Here is a 21,819-nt window from a genome sequence, read left to right as displayed (position 1 = left end):
GAATGTTGTGATTGGTGATGATGCTCTGTATAGCACTAATCTTTATACAGAAAGGAACAAAGAACAGCTAATTATGGAGTGATGAACGTTCAGCAGAATAAATGGCACAATTGAAAATATAACCCTCAAAACAAAGCTTTAATTGCATAGAGATTGATATGCCACTGCTGAACATTAATTAATGTCAACTCATTGCCCAAAAGATAAAGGCTTGCATTGATCGTCCTTTGTATTTCCTGTGCTAACCATTTCATGACATCATGAAGTACGGCAGCTGCGGACCAAATCATTTCTTGACAGGGTGTATTTACATTCAACAGAGTAGTGTGAATGGAACGACAATCAAAGCTTCAGTTATCATCACTTTCTGAATGAAAACACTGTCTTTGGTTTTGATTTTTAAGAGTTGGAATTATGTGATGTCAGTGGATCAGACACTTTTATACACTTACTGAGTTATCAGAAGTCCATGTTTTATTACAGTATCTAACTTTCTTGCTAGCTCACTGACACATTGAGATGAATGGTGCGGTTGGATAGTTTGGAGAGCAATATATAAATCACAGTGAGCGCTTGTTTGAGACCAATATGTCAATGATAATCATAAAAAACAGTTTGTAAGTGAGGGGAAAGACGAATATACAGATACTACTCTTTTTCATTAAAGATAAATTGTATTACTAAAATGAAGTATATTAATTGTGCAATGAAATTACTCAATGAGTAGTCATAAAATACTCACCACAATGTAAGTCTACTGAGGTATGTGCAAAATACTGTTACTGATATCAGAATATGTGAAAAAAATAGCCCTGTTACCATTCACAGCTTCAGTGAGGGCTGCAAAAGATATACAGGGGTGAACTTTATGTGTATTTGGTTTTCATATAGCCCTTAGAGGAGTTTTGATTGACAGGGGGTTGAGTGGAAAATGACTGAATTTTCATTTTTTGAGGTGATAGAGAACAAGCAAACAGTGAAAGTATTGAAATGGTAAATGCCCAGTAGCCTTTGGCCTCCCATGACTAGAGAGGACCTGCTTGGATATTTATTAATACTCCTCACTGGCTCATAGTGGTGAAAGGATTCTGGAGTAGCAGAGTGCTCAATACATTTTAAAGAGAATCTAGAAACAAACTATTTCAGAGAGGCATGTTGCTTTTCTGTGTTTAAAAGGATATGTTGTTGACATTAATCATTTTGTGACAGTTCTATACTCCATTTATTCGCCCACAAGAAAGGTGTCACTGTCAGGCTAGTGGTTTAACCTAACCTAAGAGGTTTAACCTAACCTAACTAACTAAAAATGTGCAAGCATTTGCAAGTTGCTAGGTGGGAGACAAAATAAGACTCCACACTAGACAAGACATGACATAAAATCATTAATTAGAAGCAGACAAAACAATATTTTTTAATCATACTAGGATTTATCTTAATTAGGAATATAATCATTTGTGCACATATTTGATATATATTTTCATCATGTACAAAACTCATGCACACCCAAAATTCATGCACACACACGTTTTGTTCAAATATTAAAGGTCCAGTATGTGTAAGCATCTATTTGCAGAGATGGAATATAATATTATTAGATATGCTTGGTGTATAATTAGCTGAGTATAAGAATTGTTTTTGTTACCTTCTAATGAGTCGTTTTTATCTACAGAGGGAGCAGGACCTCTTTCATGGAGGCCACTATGTTGAACTTGTTTCTACAGTAGCCCAGAATGGATAAACCAAACACTGGACATTTTTCACAAGTTTCCCCTATGCGGTTAAAAGGCTGAGCTGTATTCAAATGGTTGTAATTTGCAACTTCCCCTCTTGCCACTACTGAATGCTACAGATTGTTTTTTTAAGCTTTAAGCTACTGTATTTTTTTGATATAAATTACATAAAAAATTACATAAATTACAATACAGTCAAATGAATAATTGAATATTTTGAGTTAGGGGTGAAAATCAGCATTTCGTCTAAACTATAATTGAAAATAGAAGCCTGTTTACTGTTTTTCCAGTTATCAAATGACCCCTCATCTGAGAGTGATTTCAGCTGTATGCTGCTCTTGCTCGGTGTATAGTGATGTATTGGTATGGGGCCAAATTGTTCTGACTGCTGAAACTACCCCAGCTTCAAATTGCACAGAAAGTGGAAGTTTACAACAATACATACAGGAGAAATGTTCACAAAACAAGTAATTTTTTCCCCACTAAGACACAAGTTAACACATAAGGTACCTTTTGAGACAAACTAACATCTATATAAGAGAGTTTTTTTAAAACCACCAAACAAGTCAAAAAAGTTAAGCAAGGTAATAACAATTCCAAAGTATTTATAATAAAGCCTGGAAGAAACTCTCCTTAGGCATTAAAGTTTGAAATTTCCAGTTCCTGTTGCTGAGATTACTGTACTCGTATAACCTGTAAATATATAATCCTGCCTCCTAACATTATGTTCACATATAACTAATTTGCATTGGCTAAGAGGTTTTGCAGGAAATGTAATGCTGCCAGATTAAGCCTTAAAGTACAGACAAAACATTTATGTGAATAGGAGGGCTTATTGCACCGCATCATATCTGTCGAGTCAGAATGCAAAGCCACTGTCTCTGACCCATCTTTATGAAAATCTCTAAGGTGATATGAGGGTATTCTGTTGATAGCCTAAGTTAATGGAATTTCTACTGCCTTAGAGCTCTTAGTATATTTGTCTGCAAATCTACAGTAAAAATACCAAAAATACCACATTTCAGGAGCTCATTCCTTTACTCTGTACATTAACTTAAGGCGAGATGTTCAAGATTTAAGTCAAAAAAAGGATTTCATATTTCTATATGACAAAAAATAAATACTACAAATGTTCAGAAGAAAAACAGCTTGCACAAAAACATAAATATGAATATACTCATACTGTACATACATGCATGCATACAAAAATACACAAACACTTAGAGAAACACACAACTGTCACTTTCTTTCAAAATGCATTTTCAGCTCAATTTAACAAGGAGCCATTAAAGTTCTACCCTCTGAAAATGAATGCAACAGTCGGTTTGTTAGCACTGTTACACACTGCATTTCAGCCTGAGCTTGCTCTTTCTATACAGCCAAACAGGCTCTGAATTACCTCATATCTTGGTCACATTGTACAAGTTTATGTCATCTTGATGATTGTATGTTTTATAAGTTTAAACCTTCATTCACTGTTGAGTTCCTCTGTAGCTGCAACTAACAATGACAATTGGCTTCCATTCATATCATGAAGGCCAAACTGACAGCCACACCGGCAAAGTAGCAAAATCAAGTCTTTTCACATAACTTCAATTAACACAAAAACCACATACAATAGGCTATATTTTAAGTGTGAGCTAAATGTCACATGTGTCACTCCATCTGATGCTGTCTTCAAACCACACTTTCTCTGAATATGAGAAACTAGCTGGAAGAGCAAAGCATTAATGTCAAACTAACTCAGAGGAGGAGGATGTGTTTTGGTTATTTTTAGGGTTATATGAAGTGAGATTGTGCTGGACACACTGGGGTGGACTAGAGAACAGCACTCCTGGCATAATAAACCTCAACAATGAAATGACAAAACATTGAATACAATCAGCCATCATGATGGCAATGGCTGGGAAAAAGGCACAGGTTGAAAATAACCAGAATTACACCTACAAAGAGCCACGTGCCGGTAGAATTTGTCTGCTTGGAGAGACACATTGTCACTGGCTGCTATCTTTCTGATACATTAGCATTTGAATGGCTGAGTTTAAACATACTTTTTGAGCCATGCACTTTGAATATACTGTGTCCATCAAATCAGAGAAAAACAATGGTTTTGTATGAAACAGGTTCCTGACTGGCTACCTCTTATGATGGCTCTGAAAGAGAAAGCTGTGTTCTGAAACTGTAGCCTCTCTCATACTTAAAAAAAAATCGGTAGGCTATTTGTCTTTGAATTCTCATGTAGAGCAGAAGTGTGCAAAAATAGACAAGAGGATGTGCGATAGTATGTATAAGTTCAGATTGTATTACTGCTCCAGTTCAGATCCAAATAATGTATATCTGTATAGTTACATCCCGACTCTATATGAAACCTGCAAACCTGCAAACCTTTCCACATTTTTATATGAATAAAAAAAGAAACCGATACAGCACCATGAAAAATGTGTATTAATACCCTGCCTGGAATATTTTGAGGAATTAGGTACTTTAAACAAAAAAGTCAGTCCTTGACAGGTGGGTCAAAAACTGGCACTGCTTCCAGCCATCTCTGTTTACTCGTTCTCAGGCTTGTGTGCGGACCCCATGTGACCTGTGCATTATTATTCATTGCGCGGTACGGTAACTGGTATGCTTCCCTGTTGTGAAGCAGTATGCAAAATGACTACATGCCGGGCTGAAGATATTCAAAGCTAATCCTTATATCTGCTCAAAGACGCCAGATGATCAGCTTTCCCTCTTGGCAAACACAGAGTGCTGCAGGGATTGCATATCTGCTACTGTGCCTGCCTGATGCTTTTCACGTATCTAAAGCTTTGCATTGCTACCTCTGAGAACATAAGTCAATTGTGAAGTACATGTGGTGGCCTTGATACTATGGTCTGCAAATACACTGGATGTGAAATAAATGTGCTTTAGGAAGTTAGGTACAAAAGAGTTTCATATTCTCTGATCTATACCCTTTGTGATTAATAATATTTAATACTGGTAATAATGAAAACATATCCCTTAAATGTCATCTTCTGTAAATGAGGGATAATTGCAGCTGTGTTGAAAGACGCTTTGTCAAAAAAAGAGTACACTCAAGTTGTGAATTGTAACCACAACAATGACGTGAGAAACAGCATACTTAATTTGTTGTATTATCTTCTCTACTAAGTATAATGACTGCACCAGAAAAGAAGGGACTGCTGAAGTTCAGAGCACAGGCAGAAATATTTATGAGGTGCTGAACAAACAGATATAAAACAGTAAACAATGTGAGCCTAGTCATCCAATACCCTTTCGCAATACAGAAAACTCAGATTTGTAATATGTTGGAATGACTAAAATATGTGGTTAAATGTTACTCGGTGTGAAACACGAAGGCATATGCATTCAAAACAGCAAGGCCGATCTAATTTGCAGTCAACTGCAGTCTAATTTGCTCTAATCAGATGTATCAACAGAATGATTCTAGCAATTGCACAAAATTAATTCCATCTGTTTTCACATTATGCCTGGTTAAAAAAAGGGTGGGTTGAGATATGTGAAGCTAAGAGGAGGTTCTGCGGCTTTGTTGTAGGCGTTTTGAGAAAATTATGATTTACTTAAATTCTATCAGTAATCTGGAAATTTGCAATGTCAATACGTCTCTGGCAGACTGCGTAGTGTGCTTGAATTAACACAAACCATGAAGTTCAGTTTTCACTATTGGGAGTAGACCAACCAATTTAGAGCACAGATATTGTTCAATGCAGCTTTTAAATAGTGGTACATTTATCACATACAATAATATAATAGGAGACTGATGATTATTTAAGTCTGTGTACAGATCAACCATTACCATCATGGTCATTTTATGTCATGAGATGACCCATACCTTAGTGTATATAATGAGTAATTTCAGTACACTTTTTGTTTTGACATGGGTACTTTTTTTTTTTTGTTTAATTCAAATTAACATAACGAAGACATTTAAGTTATGTTTTTCTACAAACAGTAGTTTATACATTAGTGTTGATTGATGGTAATTTGATGTGTGCAATCTCTTTGCAGGCCCTAATATCACTTTAGTTCCCACACCCACACAGTTGCCAACATTGTTAGCCAATGCTTAGCTCCCTCTTTCATTTCAGCACTTTGTCCGCTTTTCTGTGACTCTGTACATTGCTTTGTCTCACTTGAATCACAGGGTAAAGAATGAAGTGCTGAGGTTACAGTCCTCGTCATAACTGGACCCAAGAAAGAGATTTAACATAACACTGAGCTGCAGATGACATAGCAGGTATTTATATACAATAACATGACCTCAAAGTACAATCTGTTAAGAATCAGTGTTAATGTTAGCGAGTGGAATATCAACTTAAACATGAAATGGGTCTTCCTGAATGTTGAATGTTGTGAAGGGATTCAGTAATGGTACATAAACAATGCCATGGGGCTTTGTTGAAAATGGGAAAAACACCTCTTATATCAATGTTTACAGGGCTATGATGTGCTCTAGTTAGAAGGGCACCACAGAAGTTGACAAGAGCGTCTCCTAGCAACACTAGCACTCAAAGTGTCAGTCAACAGCTGCCATTTGTGATGCCCACCAAGAGGCCTGAATCTTAGATGCTATTTCCACAAATCCTAAAATGGTTTGGTAGAAAAAATTAACGAATACTCACGATAGTTTTAGTATCATCATAATTTACATTAACTTGTACAAAAGTGAGGATAATTCAGTTCAACCTTGTTTATTCATATCATTGACACAATACAGTAAATTGAGTTTCTGCCTATTTAGGACAAAAAGTTCACTCCACGGCATCGTTTAAACAAAAAGTCAGCTATCTAACAGACCACTTGAGCAGAAGTTTCTCAGACCTTCCACATTCAGCCACACAGATGGCAGAGTATGAATGGTGAGTGCGGCACTGTCTCTCTGCCAATACAAACAAGAAGCCTCACCATGGGCGAGAAAAGACTAACCCAAGGCTAACAGTCAGATTGCCCCATCTGGCCTAATTATAGCTTTCCTTCAGGAATAGCCATGGCCTTTGTCTGTGAAGAGCCAGAAACTCTGTTTGCAGTCAAGGCCTGCAATTAAAGTGGGACCAAATTAAGATGCAAGCCCAACACAGGAGGTACACCATGGCTGGCTGAAGGACCTTTAATGAGTGGATTTCTCACCTATAAATTAGGAGCTTAACCCACTCTGTAGGTATGTAGCTGTGGTTGGTATCCTCTGGGTGGCAGGAATGACAAGATTGATTCCACAAAGATGAAATTGGGTCATGAATTCCCTAGGGTTCAAACATTCAAGAGTTTCCAGAAGTGTGTGCAGGGAAATATTATTTGTATAAGATGTGCAATGATTGTAGTGACACCATTTATTGACAAGGCTTTGGAAAGTTATCTGAGAAGCTTAAGTATGTCGGCTTTGATGTGACATGAAGCTGTCCGGATGGTCTCTAGAAGGTATAATTTCTCCAAGAAATTGAGAGATACATGCACATATACATGTAGTTTTCAAAAAACTGTAATCCTGTAGCTCAAACTAGGGCTCAAATGTGACAGTAAATGTTGTTAATCCCTCAAAGCACAATTCGCTGAGGGATTTGAGAACTGGTACACTGCCAGGCTTCTGACATGCCCTTAAATATTGGAAGAAACATTATGGGTGTGGGTGTCGAAATCTTCCAGCAAACAATGAAACTTTAATTCTAACCACTCCTGAGGAAGAAAATCCGCTGTAATAGGATTTGATGACACCAGATTGTTTCCTCATATTAGGGAGAGTAATGATATGAGTGACAATATCTTGCCAGATTGTGGAACAACAAAGTAAGATGCATGAAATATTGATTGCCAGTGTCTGCTGTTATTTATATAGTGTGTAGTGGAGCCTGGCAGTCAAACCTAACCAGTGTTACCAGGATAACAAGGCCTGGAAATCTGACACAGAATTTAAAATTAGATAACTTTAATACATGTAATACTTTGACAAATTCCTTGGAAATTACTTTTAAATAATCAGCTGCATCTGTATTGACAGCAGAAGTAGGAAATAAAACACTATTGAAAATTACAGCCTCATCTTCTCTGGTAAAGTGACTGCAGTGAGCTAGAATAACACAGTAAAAAACCATAGCACATTGCAGAGTACCACCGGAGAGAGGAGAGCGATCACTTTGACTAGCTACTTACTGTAAATGTTCCATCCATTAGAGGGGCAAACATTTAATAAATATGCTAATATGTTACAGTCTACAAGGCTGGTTGGCAGCACATTTTCAACCTACTGAGGGAAACACTAAAAAAATTATTGAGCTGTATTCATGGCTAGTCATTTTGGAACAAGAGCATCACTTATCACAGGCTCCTTCACCCTGGAGAAAAGTGTTTGTTTGTTTGAGTTGTCGTAATGAAAAGTTAATCAAGTGAGATAATTGAATGTTGTTCAGAGACAGAGGGGTGGGAGGGAAGGTTCATGTTTGACATTGTTTGTTTTTCAGAGCTTTATCATTATAAACTTAAGAAAATTTTATATAAATATTTTCTGTATTATTTTTAGTGTCAGAATGTCAGTCAGAAACATATATATATGGAAAAAAAAAACAATTAAGGTATGCATTTGCCAAAGAAGATGAACCACTGAAATAATGTTTTCTCACTTCTTTTCTGCTACTTTTCAGCCAATGTACTCTAGAACTATAATTTAAATCCCTAAATAGCTTAAATCAGTGTGTTCTCCGTAGAGGGCAAACACATTGCCTTTGACAAGTTGTGCTATGACATGGAAATCATCGCTGCATAAAAGTCCAGATTACCCCTACGTGGCAGAAATAGATCCATATATTTTGGAATCAAATACATTAGAGAGCCTGTCATCGCAAAGTGCTGGGAGAGGCAGCCGCACCTCATCATTGTAACGTTCAGCGGCATTCAATGGATTATTTTTGCTGACGATTTTCTGCTTGGAGAGAGCGAGACTGGCACAGGTTGACACTGCAAGTCCAGTCATATATTTAATCACAACCAACTAGCTTATAGGAAGCAGTTTGTGACAGTGTTGGTACATTTGTCGTTTCATTCTGTCATAAACCTTGTTATTCATTTCGCAAGTCATTTTTTGCAGATCAGAGCAAATATGTATCCTTTAATGTGTCCTCTAAATCTCAATATATTTGTATTATTATATGGATTAACTTTAAATGATTTCAGATATAACAATATCTTGTTTTTAATATTGAAATTAAAAAGTGATATATTTATTGTTAAGAGTTGGCCAGTCTTAACAAACTGCTGGCAAATCATATCAGACACTATTTTGAAATTGGACTGACAACACCTAATGATACTGCTGACACTGATGTTAGCTTCACAGACTGACAGGAAAACTGTTTCACAATTCTGAACACTTGAGGTCTCAGTTTTGTTCAGGCGCTTTTAAGGTGATAAGCTTAAAATGATGACAGGATATGCCTGAAAGTTTAACAGAGAGATTCTGACAACTCTGTTCACTAGCTGTCTTTTACACTCTAACTGTTGAGCTACCTGCTATAGGTAAAATCTTCTTTCAGTACAAGATCATTCTTTCATTCTATCACCATTATTTAATACCAATCATATATACCACAATACAGTGACTGTTCTGTAAATCCTATAAGAAATTGTTTAAAATAACCATACTGTACCGTACTTAATCACATTTGATTATTTTCTTATTTTATTTGGAACTTACGTACAAAAAGAGCTGCCTCGCAAGAGAAAACACAAAACAAAAGACTCAAAATGGTAAGTCATTATTTCAAAATGGAAGCTTTAAGGTTCCAAATGAGAAACAATAATTTCAAGTGTGACATTTTAACAGCTGCAAATAAATACCAGCCTGCTTTCAGTCAAATACAAATTACACACAGTTTTGTATTTTAGATTATGTGAAAAGAAAAACAGACTTCTCTTGCAGGAAGGTATGAAGAAGGGTACAGAAAAGGTTATGGAAAATTGCAATCTGAAAAGTAGCAAGTAACTACAGCTGTTGAACAAATTTATTATATTTGCTTCTGAGATATAGTCCAATCAAATGGAAATACTCAAGTATAAGTACCTGTACTTGAGTAAAGACTTAGTTACAATTTACTCCAAGATTACTGATGTGTTGACTGATGCAGCAATGAGTTCATGCCTAAGCCTTAAACAACTTAAACAGTGGGACTGTAGGGTTCCAATCCACAAATTTTAACAATCATAAAAGCACATTCATTCAACTCACGCGAAACAAATTTAGACAGACTAGGTATTAGATAGTTGATACAGAACATTGATCCATTTTTCCCTCTGAGAATACACCTAAAGGCTTAGCACAAAGACAGAGGAGAAAGATCATGGAGCAACAAACTTCCTCACTAGGGGAAACCTCAGAATCAGAGTCTACAGGGGGGTGAATGGAATAGTGAGCGCCAGAAATAACTGTGGCAGCTATGTATTGTGAGTAGGGAAACAGGTCTTTCGTTAGGAATGAGAGAGTGGGGACATGTGTGACAGCTTAAACAGAACACTACATTAGAGTAGGGCTATGTGTATACAGTATGTGAGTTAAGTCACAGTCACACTGTAGTTTTTGCAGTGTCTGAACCGGCCTCGCAGGTGTCACTCTTTTAAGACTGGATGGTTAACAAGGAATTAAGTATATCTATTGTATTTTTGATATTCAAATTGGCCTGTTTAGTAGGAAATGTTTCTGCTCCATACTTCACCATTAACAAATGATGCTGACTGATTCTGCAGTAAATGTCAAGTAGTCATGAGCTATTATTAAATTAGGTTATTAATGATGAATGTAATGGTTGGGGTCGAGCTTAGTCAGGGACAAAAATACCAGAGTACTTATTAATGTATCGTCTAAATGTCACTAGAAGTGAAAGATGTGAACTGCATGCCTTTCTCATATTAGCACTCACCTGTGTTACATGCGTTACAGCTCACCCGTTTCAAAATTAGTAAGACCTACATTAAGAACATAATTGCATTGCAGTTTAGTATTAACTGCAATATAAATCCATAAATATGCTTGTTGATTAAGGCTTTGTGCAATTTTGTCAGTTAAGGCAGCTAAATACTTGTGCCTATTATAGTATTTGAAATTATCTTTATTTCAGTCTAGGGATACAAATTATGAAGAAAGAAAATCTCATCACAGCAGAATAGTTTTTTCCCTTAAGTAAACTGGAACTGCAAATTCTATTTATGGTATTTTTTGCTATAGATCAGTAAAACAGTCATTTCAACCTGGATCTACATGTAATTACTGGTTGGAAATTGTGCTACAATGTATGTGCAACTCCCATTTAAGTGCATGTTGTCCTACCTTTGCATCATTTGCACTGGGAAGGGCACAAGATACAATATGAATGGGCAAAGCATTGAATTGCAAGGTCATGAAAACAGTTTGCTTTTGCCAATATTCACACTGCTATGAAAACTGAGCTGAGGCTATCATGTTTTTATAATCTGTATCTGACTCATAAAACTCAATGCTGATGATCTTCCTGGGCACTCAGACACAAACAGTTGTATTCACTCTTTGCGCAGAAAAGTGTCAGCTATGATGTACTAGTGTCAGCACAAAAGTAATTAAAACCATTATGCAGAATATTTAATTACGAAGCAACATTACCAGGATACAATTCAATAAATGGACCTCCAATGTTTTAAGCAATGAAAAAATAAATTCAATCAAATGTCATAACCTGTTTAAACTCGAAGGTAATTATCATATAATAACTAAGACCGTAACCAAACTGCTGTGGAAATGAACAGTAAATTAAATGTTAAGCAAAATGTCACTGGGTTTATATCATTGAGTTATGTAATATCCTGCACTATATATAGTCAAGGCTGCATTTCTGACATTCACTTAGAGACAGCAAAGTGACAGTGTTCAGTTGGCATCTATCAATCTATCTAGTGATCTTTGATGACACTGCTGTATGTGCAATTATGATATAGTCTCCAGTCAGATTGTATCACTGTTTCAAAAAAGCGAAGCAAACTTGAGAGCTTAGTACTGACAAATATGTATTTTTATCATTTTGTCGTACTTTGTTAAGACAGCAATTTGATATGTAACACATTTTGGTGAAAAAGTGAAAACATTGAGTAAACAATTTGAACAGACATGGATTAAGATTGACATCACAATTAAGCTTTTATTTTCAAATCCTGGAGAGACCTAATGCCAAGGGTTGATAAAGTCTCCAAATTCAGTTTCTAAGCTGCAGCCTGTTTCTTTTATTCACCATGTTCATTTGGAAGAAATTAGTTTATTGTTTACTTTCTGGGACTGCCCTAAGATAACATATGAAGTCTGAAGCTGAATTGTGTTTATGTAATTCTTCCTCAATGCAAGCAGAAGAGACTTCTGAGATCCCACGGCACAGCCATGAGCATACGATTAAGAATGAGTTTCCTGAAGGTGAACGAAAAGAGTTGGTGGTTTTCCATCTGGGCACCTTCATATCAAGGCCTCTCGGGATGTTCAGCATGTATATTCATAAGAGGTGGGCAGGAAAGGGAGGGAAAAAAAGTTTTGTAAGAGACCCAGCTGGTTGCCTAAAACTTCTCTTTGGTGACCTCAATTTCTCCTGCTTCCCAAAGAATGTGGTCTGTCCATGAGGGACTAAGCACACTGTACAGTATGCGTCCCTGAGTGAACTTAAGCAGAATGATGGCGCCACACAAACTGAGTTCATTAACATGAAATCAAAAATTGTGTAGAAAGAAAACAAATTCCTATTTTCAACCAAACTAATTTATTCTTTGTGAAAGAATCCATTTTGTACTGCTTTAGGCAAGGAGGTCAAAGAGGTGGATTGTTAGAGACCACATACTCATACACATCAGAAAGTGGCATTTAAAGGATTTTTTATGTCATGTTACCTATCCACTGACAAGATATATGAATAAAATGACATATATTTGACAAGAATAATGTAAAATCTCTGAAAAGGGAACTTAGGTATTTTTTAACCTGGACTGTATTTCCCCATGTTTCTCTAAGTGACTAATGGCAAAAACTATTTTTGAAATGGGTGCAGTATTGAGCGAGAGGTTATTGAGCCAAAAAACTGGCTGCAACATATTCTTTGTGGGCAATTGCGCACCGTCAATGAATGTCCGATAAAACTGCTTGTTTTTGCCACTGATTGGCTCAGATTGTTGGGGAAAATGACCTGTAAAGTCAGAATCTAAGTCATTGAGATTATTGGAACAGTGGAAAACAAACCAAGATGGTTTTGGTGAGTTTTATGAAGTGTTTGCATGAAGTGTTACAATGTTGCAATAATCCATGTGTTGAAATGACGTTTTTGTCAATAGAGTTTGTTTGCTTTGAACTGAGCGACATAACTACTGTTTCTGTTTAACAAAAAAGGATCTTACTCTTTTACACAAAGCTCTATATGGATCAATTACATCATTTTGTCAGACATTTACACTAACAATCATCAGTGGGAAAAACAAGCAGTTTCAGTGGACGTGCACTGACAGTATGCAATTGTCCTTAAAGATTCCAGCAGCCCTCTCGCTCAATACTAGACCAATTTAAAAAATTGTTGTTGCCATTAGTCACTGAGACACAAGAACATGGATCCAGAAAAATACTGAAGCTACCCTTTAAGGTCTATGCAAGGCCATAGCAAGGTTAGTAACAGGAGATAACAATAGAAAGTGAAAAAGCAGATGTTGTTAAAGCACCTATAAAGCCATAGAGAGTATTAGTTTCTAGATTTACATTGGAAATATTCTTAATGTTTGCTACACAGATTTTGTTACAGTTATTGTTAACGATGTATACTTGAGTGAAACAGAAAGTTGCCATTACTGTGAAAGAACATATGGAGTGTGACACAGAATGAAATATGCAGTAAATCCATTGTTTGGTAGTCGTGGGCTGACATTCTAACCCTGACTTTTTGAACAACACATTTAAAGTGTAGTACATCCAAATTAAACTGAGAGCATACATGCTTTCTGGATTTATCGGTAATTCAAGTGCGGCTCTATCCTCACTCATTGCATGTTGGAGGGAAAAATGACATATTGATAAATAAATGGATATTGGAGGTCCTGAAACGAGGGTCTATAAAACTACTTTAAGTTTTGGATTCATTTTTCTAACAAATATCAAATGTATTATACCAGTTGACAGTGTTGCATATACAACTCTTTACAAAAACATGCAAACCTTGAACAGACAAAAAAATCTGGTAGCTCATTTATCTAAAAAATATATATATAAATATATATATATATATATAATATAAAGAGATTTTTTAAGTACTAATTTTGAGATACAGGAAATATATTTTTCAATAACTGTAATATAACTGTAAAACTTTCCCCCGTCGCCAAGTGCTTGCTCATGGTGGTACTGTTGGGTCTCTTCAAATAGAGCAGGTCTACACCGAACTTCTTATAACATTATTTACAAAGTGTCCTGAGATAACTTCAGTTATGAATTGGTGCTATACAAANNAGATAACTGTTATGAATTGGCGCTGTACAAATAAAATTTAATTGAATTAAATAGATTGTGTGACTTTTAGTGTTGCATGAAGATGCTTCATTAATTCTTTCTATTCTTTGGTCTTTGAGATACCAATACAAGGTTAGCTATAAGGGGGGAAATAGTTCTGTGCAATTTTTCTGTAGTTACTAAATAAAGGAAGTCTTTGGGGTTTTTTTTATTTTAAATTAAAGAAACATGTAAAAGAATAGAATTCAGTTTTGAAAAAAATCTTCAGTGGGGGGTCATGACCAATGACTCATTACTGCTCCCAGTAAGATAGAGTAAGGTGAGGCTTACAGCTATTACATTTTAAATGTATTCTAGCAGTATATTATAATGATGTCTATATCTGTTGTCTTTTTCGGGCATCTGTTGCAAGCAGTATGAATGTATTATCATGATGGCTATTGTATTTGTTCCCATGCACATCTATAAAATAGAAAAAAGTAGCTGATATAGCAGCTGATTTTTTTTATTACCTTCCTCCCAACATAAGTGAATTTACTGCCATTTGTCTGTCTGTGTTTACACACGTATGCAGCATGAATGGGAGATATCTGAGCCTGCAAAAACTGCTTGCATGTTCTATCTGGGCTGACTTGAGCATTTCTCCCAGGTTGAGTTGTGCATTTTTATTTAAATTGACATGAACACAGTATTTAAACCGAGTTTGATAACGTCTTACTCTTCTTTGCTATTTAGTTTGGTGAACAGACTTTATTAACCCTGTGAATATCATTTTGTAGCTCAGTCACAATTTTGCAGATTTGGAAAGTATTCAATTCATCTTATTGTAGTTACATTACAGGCATCAATCCCCTGAGAAGTCTACTGTATAGACATTTAATTTATCCTAGGTACATTTTAGGTAATCTATAAATTTAAATAGCAATTTTTAAACCAAAACCGACATTTTGCATATTGTTACACCGTCTTCACACTTCAATCAATATTGATTTAATTCCATTCTCTGGTCCCAGGCAATCTACAAAGTGAATTCATCAATGCAGGCAATAGTGTAAAGAATGAAACACTGTAGCAAGAGTTTTATGCTTCTCCGTGCCAACAAACAGGCGTTTGGACTCTTCACAGCTGTGAATCAGAGGCTACCATATCCACTCACACAGAGACAAAGCCCAGCATGACTTTAACTGTCTTACGGGTCAAAAAAGGTTGTGGTTTCTGCCAGACAGGGGCCACTGTTGTGCCAAGACTGCAGAAATCATGAGGCAGACGCTGCCTTATCACAGAAGCCAGGTGTCCATAGCAGCTTGGTATAGTTGCTAAGAATGTGAGCAACAACTAAAACTTGTGTACAACACAACACCTGGTGCTACCATCCCACTGTGTGTCTTCCCTGCTCTGACAAGAAGGATGATGAGAAGTAACCTTGGCAACCAGGTTAACCACAAATGTCAAAAAGTGTCAGCTCAGGCCACGTTTTCATAAATGATCATTTATAATATCAACCATCATGCATACCCTTAAACTCAACAAAAAACCCATTTTATCTTAAATTTACTTGACTTAAGTTTGGTATAATAGATATCTTGCATAGAGACGGAACACGGAATAAAAGTAAAGCATTTTCCACAGCTATATATTTTACAAATGTAATACAGATTTAATGTGTAAAATAAATTTCACAGTCTTAATAATCCAAATATCAGCATGATCTGATTAATTAACATCATAATGAGAATACGTATTGATTTATGCATTCTAAACCTAAGGCGTAAAGAGTCGGGATATGAAAGCATTATTAACTCTTACCTCGACAGTGAACTCCTTCATCATAGCCATCTTCACAGTCTCTAGCCCCATTGCAGAGTTTGTTGAAATGAATACATTTTTTTGTCCCGATACATTGTATGTGATTAAGGGGACATCTGATCACCACCTCCTGTGCACCTAAGGAAGAGAAACAACAACGTGTCAAAAATCTGTAGCTCCATTTATTACAGCGTTAATAATTCATGTATTGTCAGTTTACTGCAAAGCCAAATGAGCATTAATGAGGCTGTTTTCAGCATATGGAGTATCACTTCCAATGGGAGACTGAAGACAATGATATGAAATACATTTGCATATTTCACTGTCTTTATCTTTTGTAATTTTTGCAGGCAAACAATTTTTTCCCACTATTTTTTGAGTACCTTCTCAAAGTGCTGATACTTCAAGACCTCTTTTATAGGAGGCGGAAGAACCTATGCATATGCAAATATATTTATACTTCACAGCATTGTTCTTTACACACAACAGATGTTCGCCACACTGCTTTGCAGCCGCACTGGTGAGGTCCTATAACAAACTGCCCGACTCTCCCTGCCAGCCAGGCAAACAGCAGAGAGCAGCTGTTTAAGGATTCATGAGGCACATAGGTGACCCTCATTCATGTGGCAGCCACAAGAGCACATAAAACACAGCTGACCAGTGCACCAGCACTGTAAATGTGTCACATCTCCACCCTAACTACATTGATATCAATTACCAATGTGCCGTTGCAGCCACTTAATGTGAAGATTTATCACCCACATGAAGGGATCTGTAACAATCTCCGGAGTTCTACCACCCATAGGAATTCACATCCAAGCACACTTGGACCATCTTGACTGAGTGGTTACTGATTCACAACATCTATTTCTACTTTGTAAGGTATGAGATGCTGCAATTAATGTGGCTATTACAATGAGGGCTGACATCCCCAGCTGATTTAGAGAAGGGATTTGTGGACAAGTAGGTGTGCTTCGGTATTGACACAATAATGACTCTTATTAGTTTATCCTCCCAAGCATTTTTTATTGCTTTAAAAGGGTAGCAGGAGATCTTCCTCTTTAATGGATATTTCTTGGCTATCTCTTCAAGCCCCAGTGATTCACACTATTTTTATGCCATATTTAGGTAAGTCAAATATAAGTGACCTTGTCTCTGAGAGTTCATATTTCATACATGAGTAAACTGGCAGCCTCATCTGCGGGGCTCCAAAAAGTGTTTAAAGCATCGCTCCTTTCATTTCTCTTCTAGCTCCTTGCGGAATGGACTTTTTGATATTTGCGCTCCTTTCAGACTTCATGTACATCAAAAACTATTTGTAAATCCATCCATTATACAATATTTATAAAAAATACATATTATAAAGGCTTAATCTTCTTTCAAAATTGTCATTACTTACTCTACACTGAGGATTCCATTTTCAAAATATCACCAATGGCCTTGAAGTGTGCATGTATTTACTATATACTCTGGACTTATGAAAGCAATCATTATATAAAAATGAAAAGGAGGAAAACAAAATCCTTTTTGAAAGGCTAACATTTCTTAAATCACATTTGGAATCAAGCCTAAATAAATCCCTCATGTGTAACTGTTTTAAAATAGACAGGACATTTTCACTCATTACAGAACAGGGACACACTGTCACAGACCATTCAGCCCATTGTCCATTTGGCAAATGTACTATTTAACACACAGCTGTAAGGGTCTCTGACAACGTAACGGTGTTGTCAGCCTCTCCCCTTGCTTTCTCACCACATGGGTTCTAATCTAATGTGATAAGGGGAGGGATGGCGCATGAATATTCAGTGGCTCTGATCTGTCATGCAGGGATACACAGATGGTCTCTCAACGGCTGAGGTGCTCAGAATTCCTCTGTCAATTCCCAAACTACTGTACTATGTTGGATGATTGCTCAAAGTCGTATATATAGGATAGTGCACTATATCATGTAATACATCCTCTGACAGCTACACTGGAGCTTTTCTCTCCTTAGCTTGCCATTCCAAGGTGCAGAGTAATGCTTAAACCCAACATCCTACATAGAATGTTCAGTTAATATAAGATCCTCTTAAGCGATCCACAGTGCAGTGATTTACAGCTTGACCAACGCTGGAATATCTTGTTTTAGCTCTGAAGAATTTGATAAATAAACAAACAGAATGCACACTTAGTGGGCTAAGCTGTGAGATGAGCATCTTCAGAAGCAAATAAATATTATTACTACAGTATTGCACTGATATTTGTATTATTTTAGACCTTGAAAAAAATATCTACTGAAACTGATTTCATATATTTATGTATATTTAGTTAAAACCAAAGTATAGTATTTTTATGTGTGTATTTATGTTTAACTTGTCAAAATATTGTGATGGCAAAAGGGTTTGTCTGTAGAAAAATGTAACAATCTCAATAAAAACGGGTGCAGTCTACATGTTGCCTATAGTCATCTCGGTGGTCACATTGCTGCGAGAGGGATTTATCAGCCTGCACTAGTTTCTACCTTCTACCTTCTACTATGTCTTTTTTCTATTACCAATGGGGTAGTGCCAAAGTCAGACATTTTTTTTTAGGTCAATGGAAACGCATGATCAGAATCAAACAAATGCAGTTTGGTTGGTTTGAGTCTGAGTTGAGGACACATTTTTTCTTCATGCCATTGAAAATGTTTCAACTTCCCAAATATCTTAACTAAATAAGTAAATAAATAAATAGCTTCACTGACAGCTGGGATTTTGCTTGAAATCGGGACATGTTTTAAAATCAAGAAAATCACTTTACTCTGCATCTCTGTCCACTTTCACTCTCACATACACTTGTGCAAGCTAGAATTGCAGTTTGTTGTTACATCAAAGCTTGAAATACAAATGGCTTAACACAGACAGACAGACAGAAAAAGAAAAATATATACATGAACCGCAGGTCCCTGTTGTATTAGGGAATTCCTGATGTATAAATCTTCAATTATTTTAGATGAAAACTGCATGGTCCCAGTAATGGTTTGATAAATGAATAATGTCCAGAGATGGAATGGGCAAGCATACTTACCAGTAAAATACCAGTTTAATCATAACACCTTGAGTGGAAGGCAGATGTTCCCTTGGTAGGGTACAGAAAAAAAAGTGATACTGTGATATGCTTATTCATGTAAAGTGGAAAACATTTAAGTTCAGCATCAATATTTATTAATGTCTTATTTTACAATAACACAACTATAAATTAAAGAAAACATCCCCATCTAGTTTAAATACTGCACATATATTACTGGCACTGCTGCAAGCAAAGATATATTTGTGTTGCGAATGTACTGAGTATGAACTCCTCCAAACGTAAATATAATTTGCCGCAAAACATTCTAAGAAATGACTTGTGTAGTACAGCAGGTCAGCTTTAAGGGTGAATGCCGTATCACATTTCACCTCTCAAACTTTTTGCATTGTGAGTTTAATGAACATAGCAGACTGTAGGGACTGCAAGCAAGATTTTAGATTTTAGGACATGTTAATTAAAAATCATGCTGCTATTTGCCTACTTTGAGGAGTGAATGAGGGGGAATCAGCAGGGCCAAACTAATACCTCTATTTAATGTAAAATGAGAGGCTTCTAGGGGAGAATTTCACCAGCTATGTTCATTATGATAATCATGTTAATCTGAGCCACTGCCAGTTTGTGCGGAATAATTAATTCCTAAAAGAAAATAACAGAGGATCAATCAGCAGGGGAAGCTCCTTGAACTTCTATGTACAGGGATTCATCATATCCCTAAGAAATAAAAAATAACGATTACATTTTATTTCTGTGATCAAAGTAGCACCCCAATGCCTGACCTCAGGCAACACCAATGTAGACATCCCATAATGGCTTTATAATGGCAACAGGTTTTTTTCTGGTAAATCCCACAATTACAATAACATTAGTTACTGTATGCACTCGTTTTAAACCCTGACCTCATTATTATTATTATTATTATTACATAAATCACTGATCTATCTCACTATCGTGAGCATGATGTCAGTGTAAAGTAATTTTGGTGAATCTGAACCGAAGCCAAAACAGCAGAGAAACAGCAGAGGCAGCAATAGCTTTCACTCCTTGCACCATGCTTTTGTGCAGCTACTTTGTATGTAATGACTAACCTTTTGACACACTGCCTGCTACACCATAACAAATTCAAGTAGTAGACAATAAAATATATTTTTCCCCTTTCAGTATAAAGAGGAATTTACAAGTTTACACAATGTGATATTTTTTATTTGTTATTTACACAACAAACATAAGCAGTGACTATTATATTTTGCGTGGTTAGGTTACATTACACATCCATTAACAAAAATTATAGGTTAATGTATATTGCTTTTGTAAGACAAACATTGTTAACTATTAGCTACAGTAGTGTCACGCAATTCAAGGACATGCAGTTCATAAAAACAAACCATGACAGAGAAGATGTTCCCAGAAGTGGTGCAATGTTGTTAACATTAATCTCTGGGCTCATAAACTGTGTCACTGGTGTGGAAGAATAAATATAAAGTTTAAAAGGCATGAATATTTCAGTCATTCTGCTTGTGTGCCTCTTTGTGGGTGTGTGTTTATGCTAGCTATATCAGAACTTGTCATGCTTAAAGGATGTTTGGATTATAAAATGTATGGGCTCTGTGATGCTGGGTCTTGGATAACTGATGGAAAGGGATGATATATTTATAATTGTCTTGTAACAGTGCTACTGACAAATTATTTCCCCCATATTTCAGCTTGATTTGAGTGCATGGGCTCTTTGTACGCAACTCTGTGTTTGAGGCAACCAATCCTTGGACAGATTTGGGATGTGTGGTGATGCACTTTTTATCTTGCCACATGCAGTTCCACTTCCATGGCAACAAAGTGAACTAAAATGCATAAATATAAAGCCACAAGGTTCATTTTTTTTATCATAGTACAATGCAATGCAAGTTGTAGTCCCTTTATACTAATCAAAAAACAACGATTATATAAATGAGTATGTCATAAAAATGAACTATTATTTATGGTGGCCTGCGGAGGATGAATTGAGGAGTCTAACAGCCTGAGAAAAGAAGCTGCTTTGTTGTCCACTGGTACAGCAGCAGATAGAGTAGTTCTGTATCTCTTGCCAGATGGGAGCTGGGTCTGTGCAGGCGCCTTACTTCACCGATGTCACTGATGCTCTGTAGATGGGTACCAGTGATGATCGGGGTTCTGTTTTCATCCCCTGTTTGTTGTTCACAGTGCTCCTGTCCTTGGGTGTGCACATCCCATTCCAATTTGTAATGCTTCCAGTCAAGATGTTTTCTATTGCTTCTCTGTAAAAGTTAACTTGGCATGGGAATTTTATTTTCCTGAAGAAATACAGTTGTTTCTGAGCTTGTATTTACCAAGGGTGGAGATGTCCATGACAGGTTCTTTATAATGTTGTTTCCCAGGAACCTAAAACTATTCAGCGACTCCACCTCAGCTCCACTGTTGTAGACACAGGTGTGTGTCTTTGCCTCTTTTTCATTTACATTTTTAAAGTTTTCTTGACACTGAGCAGTAGGTTGTACGCTGTACACCACCAGGCAAGATTATTGAGTTCCTGTCGATATGAATTAATCAATACATGAATTGTTTGTCCAGCCGATGATGGTGGTGTCGTCCACAACTTCACAACAGAGTCCTCTCCATATTAAGGATTGCAGATGTGGTTGTACACAGGATTAACAGAAAGGGGCTGAGCACACAGCTCTGAGGAGCACTAGAATTGACAAGGTATCTATCTATCTATCTATC

The 21,819-nt window shown here is 36.5% G+C and overlaps 1 protein-coding gene across 1 annotated transcript in view; it reads right to left on the bottom strand.

Moving 5' to 3' along the window:
• The window catches only part of lrp1bb (low density lipoprotein receptor-related protein 1Bb), a 239,920-nt gene that overhangs the window by 138,419 nt on the left and 79,682 nt on the right, over window positions 1–21,819 (bottom strand). The window contains exon 3 of the mRNA XM_035675905.1: window positions 16,036–16,173. Coding sequence (XP_035531798.1) covers window positions 16,036–16,173 — 138 coding nt within the window. The remainder of the gene's footprint in view (window positions 1–16,035; window positions 16,174–21,819) is intronic.

The sequence above is a fragment of the Morone saxatilis genome, unplaced genomic scaffold, assembly GCF_004916995.1.
Source record: "Morone saxatilis isolate NCDOM2014 unplaced genomic scaffold, NCSU_SB_2.0 Contig5, whole genome shotgun sequence".
Taxonomy (NCBI): Eukaryota; Metazoa; Chordata; class Actinopteri; family Moronidae; genus Morone; species Morone saxatilis.
Note: the sequence above shows the minus strand (reverse complement) of the source record. Positions and strands in the feature narration are given on the sequence as shown.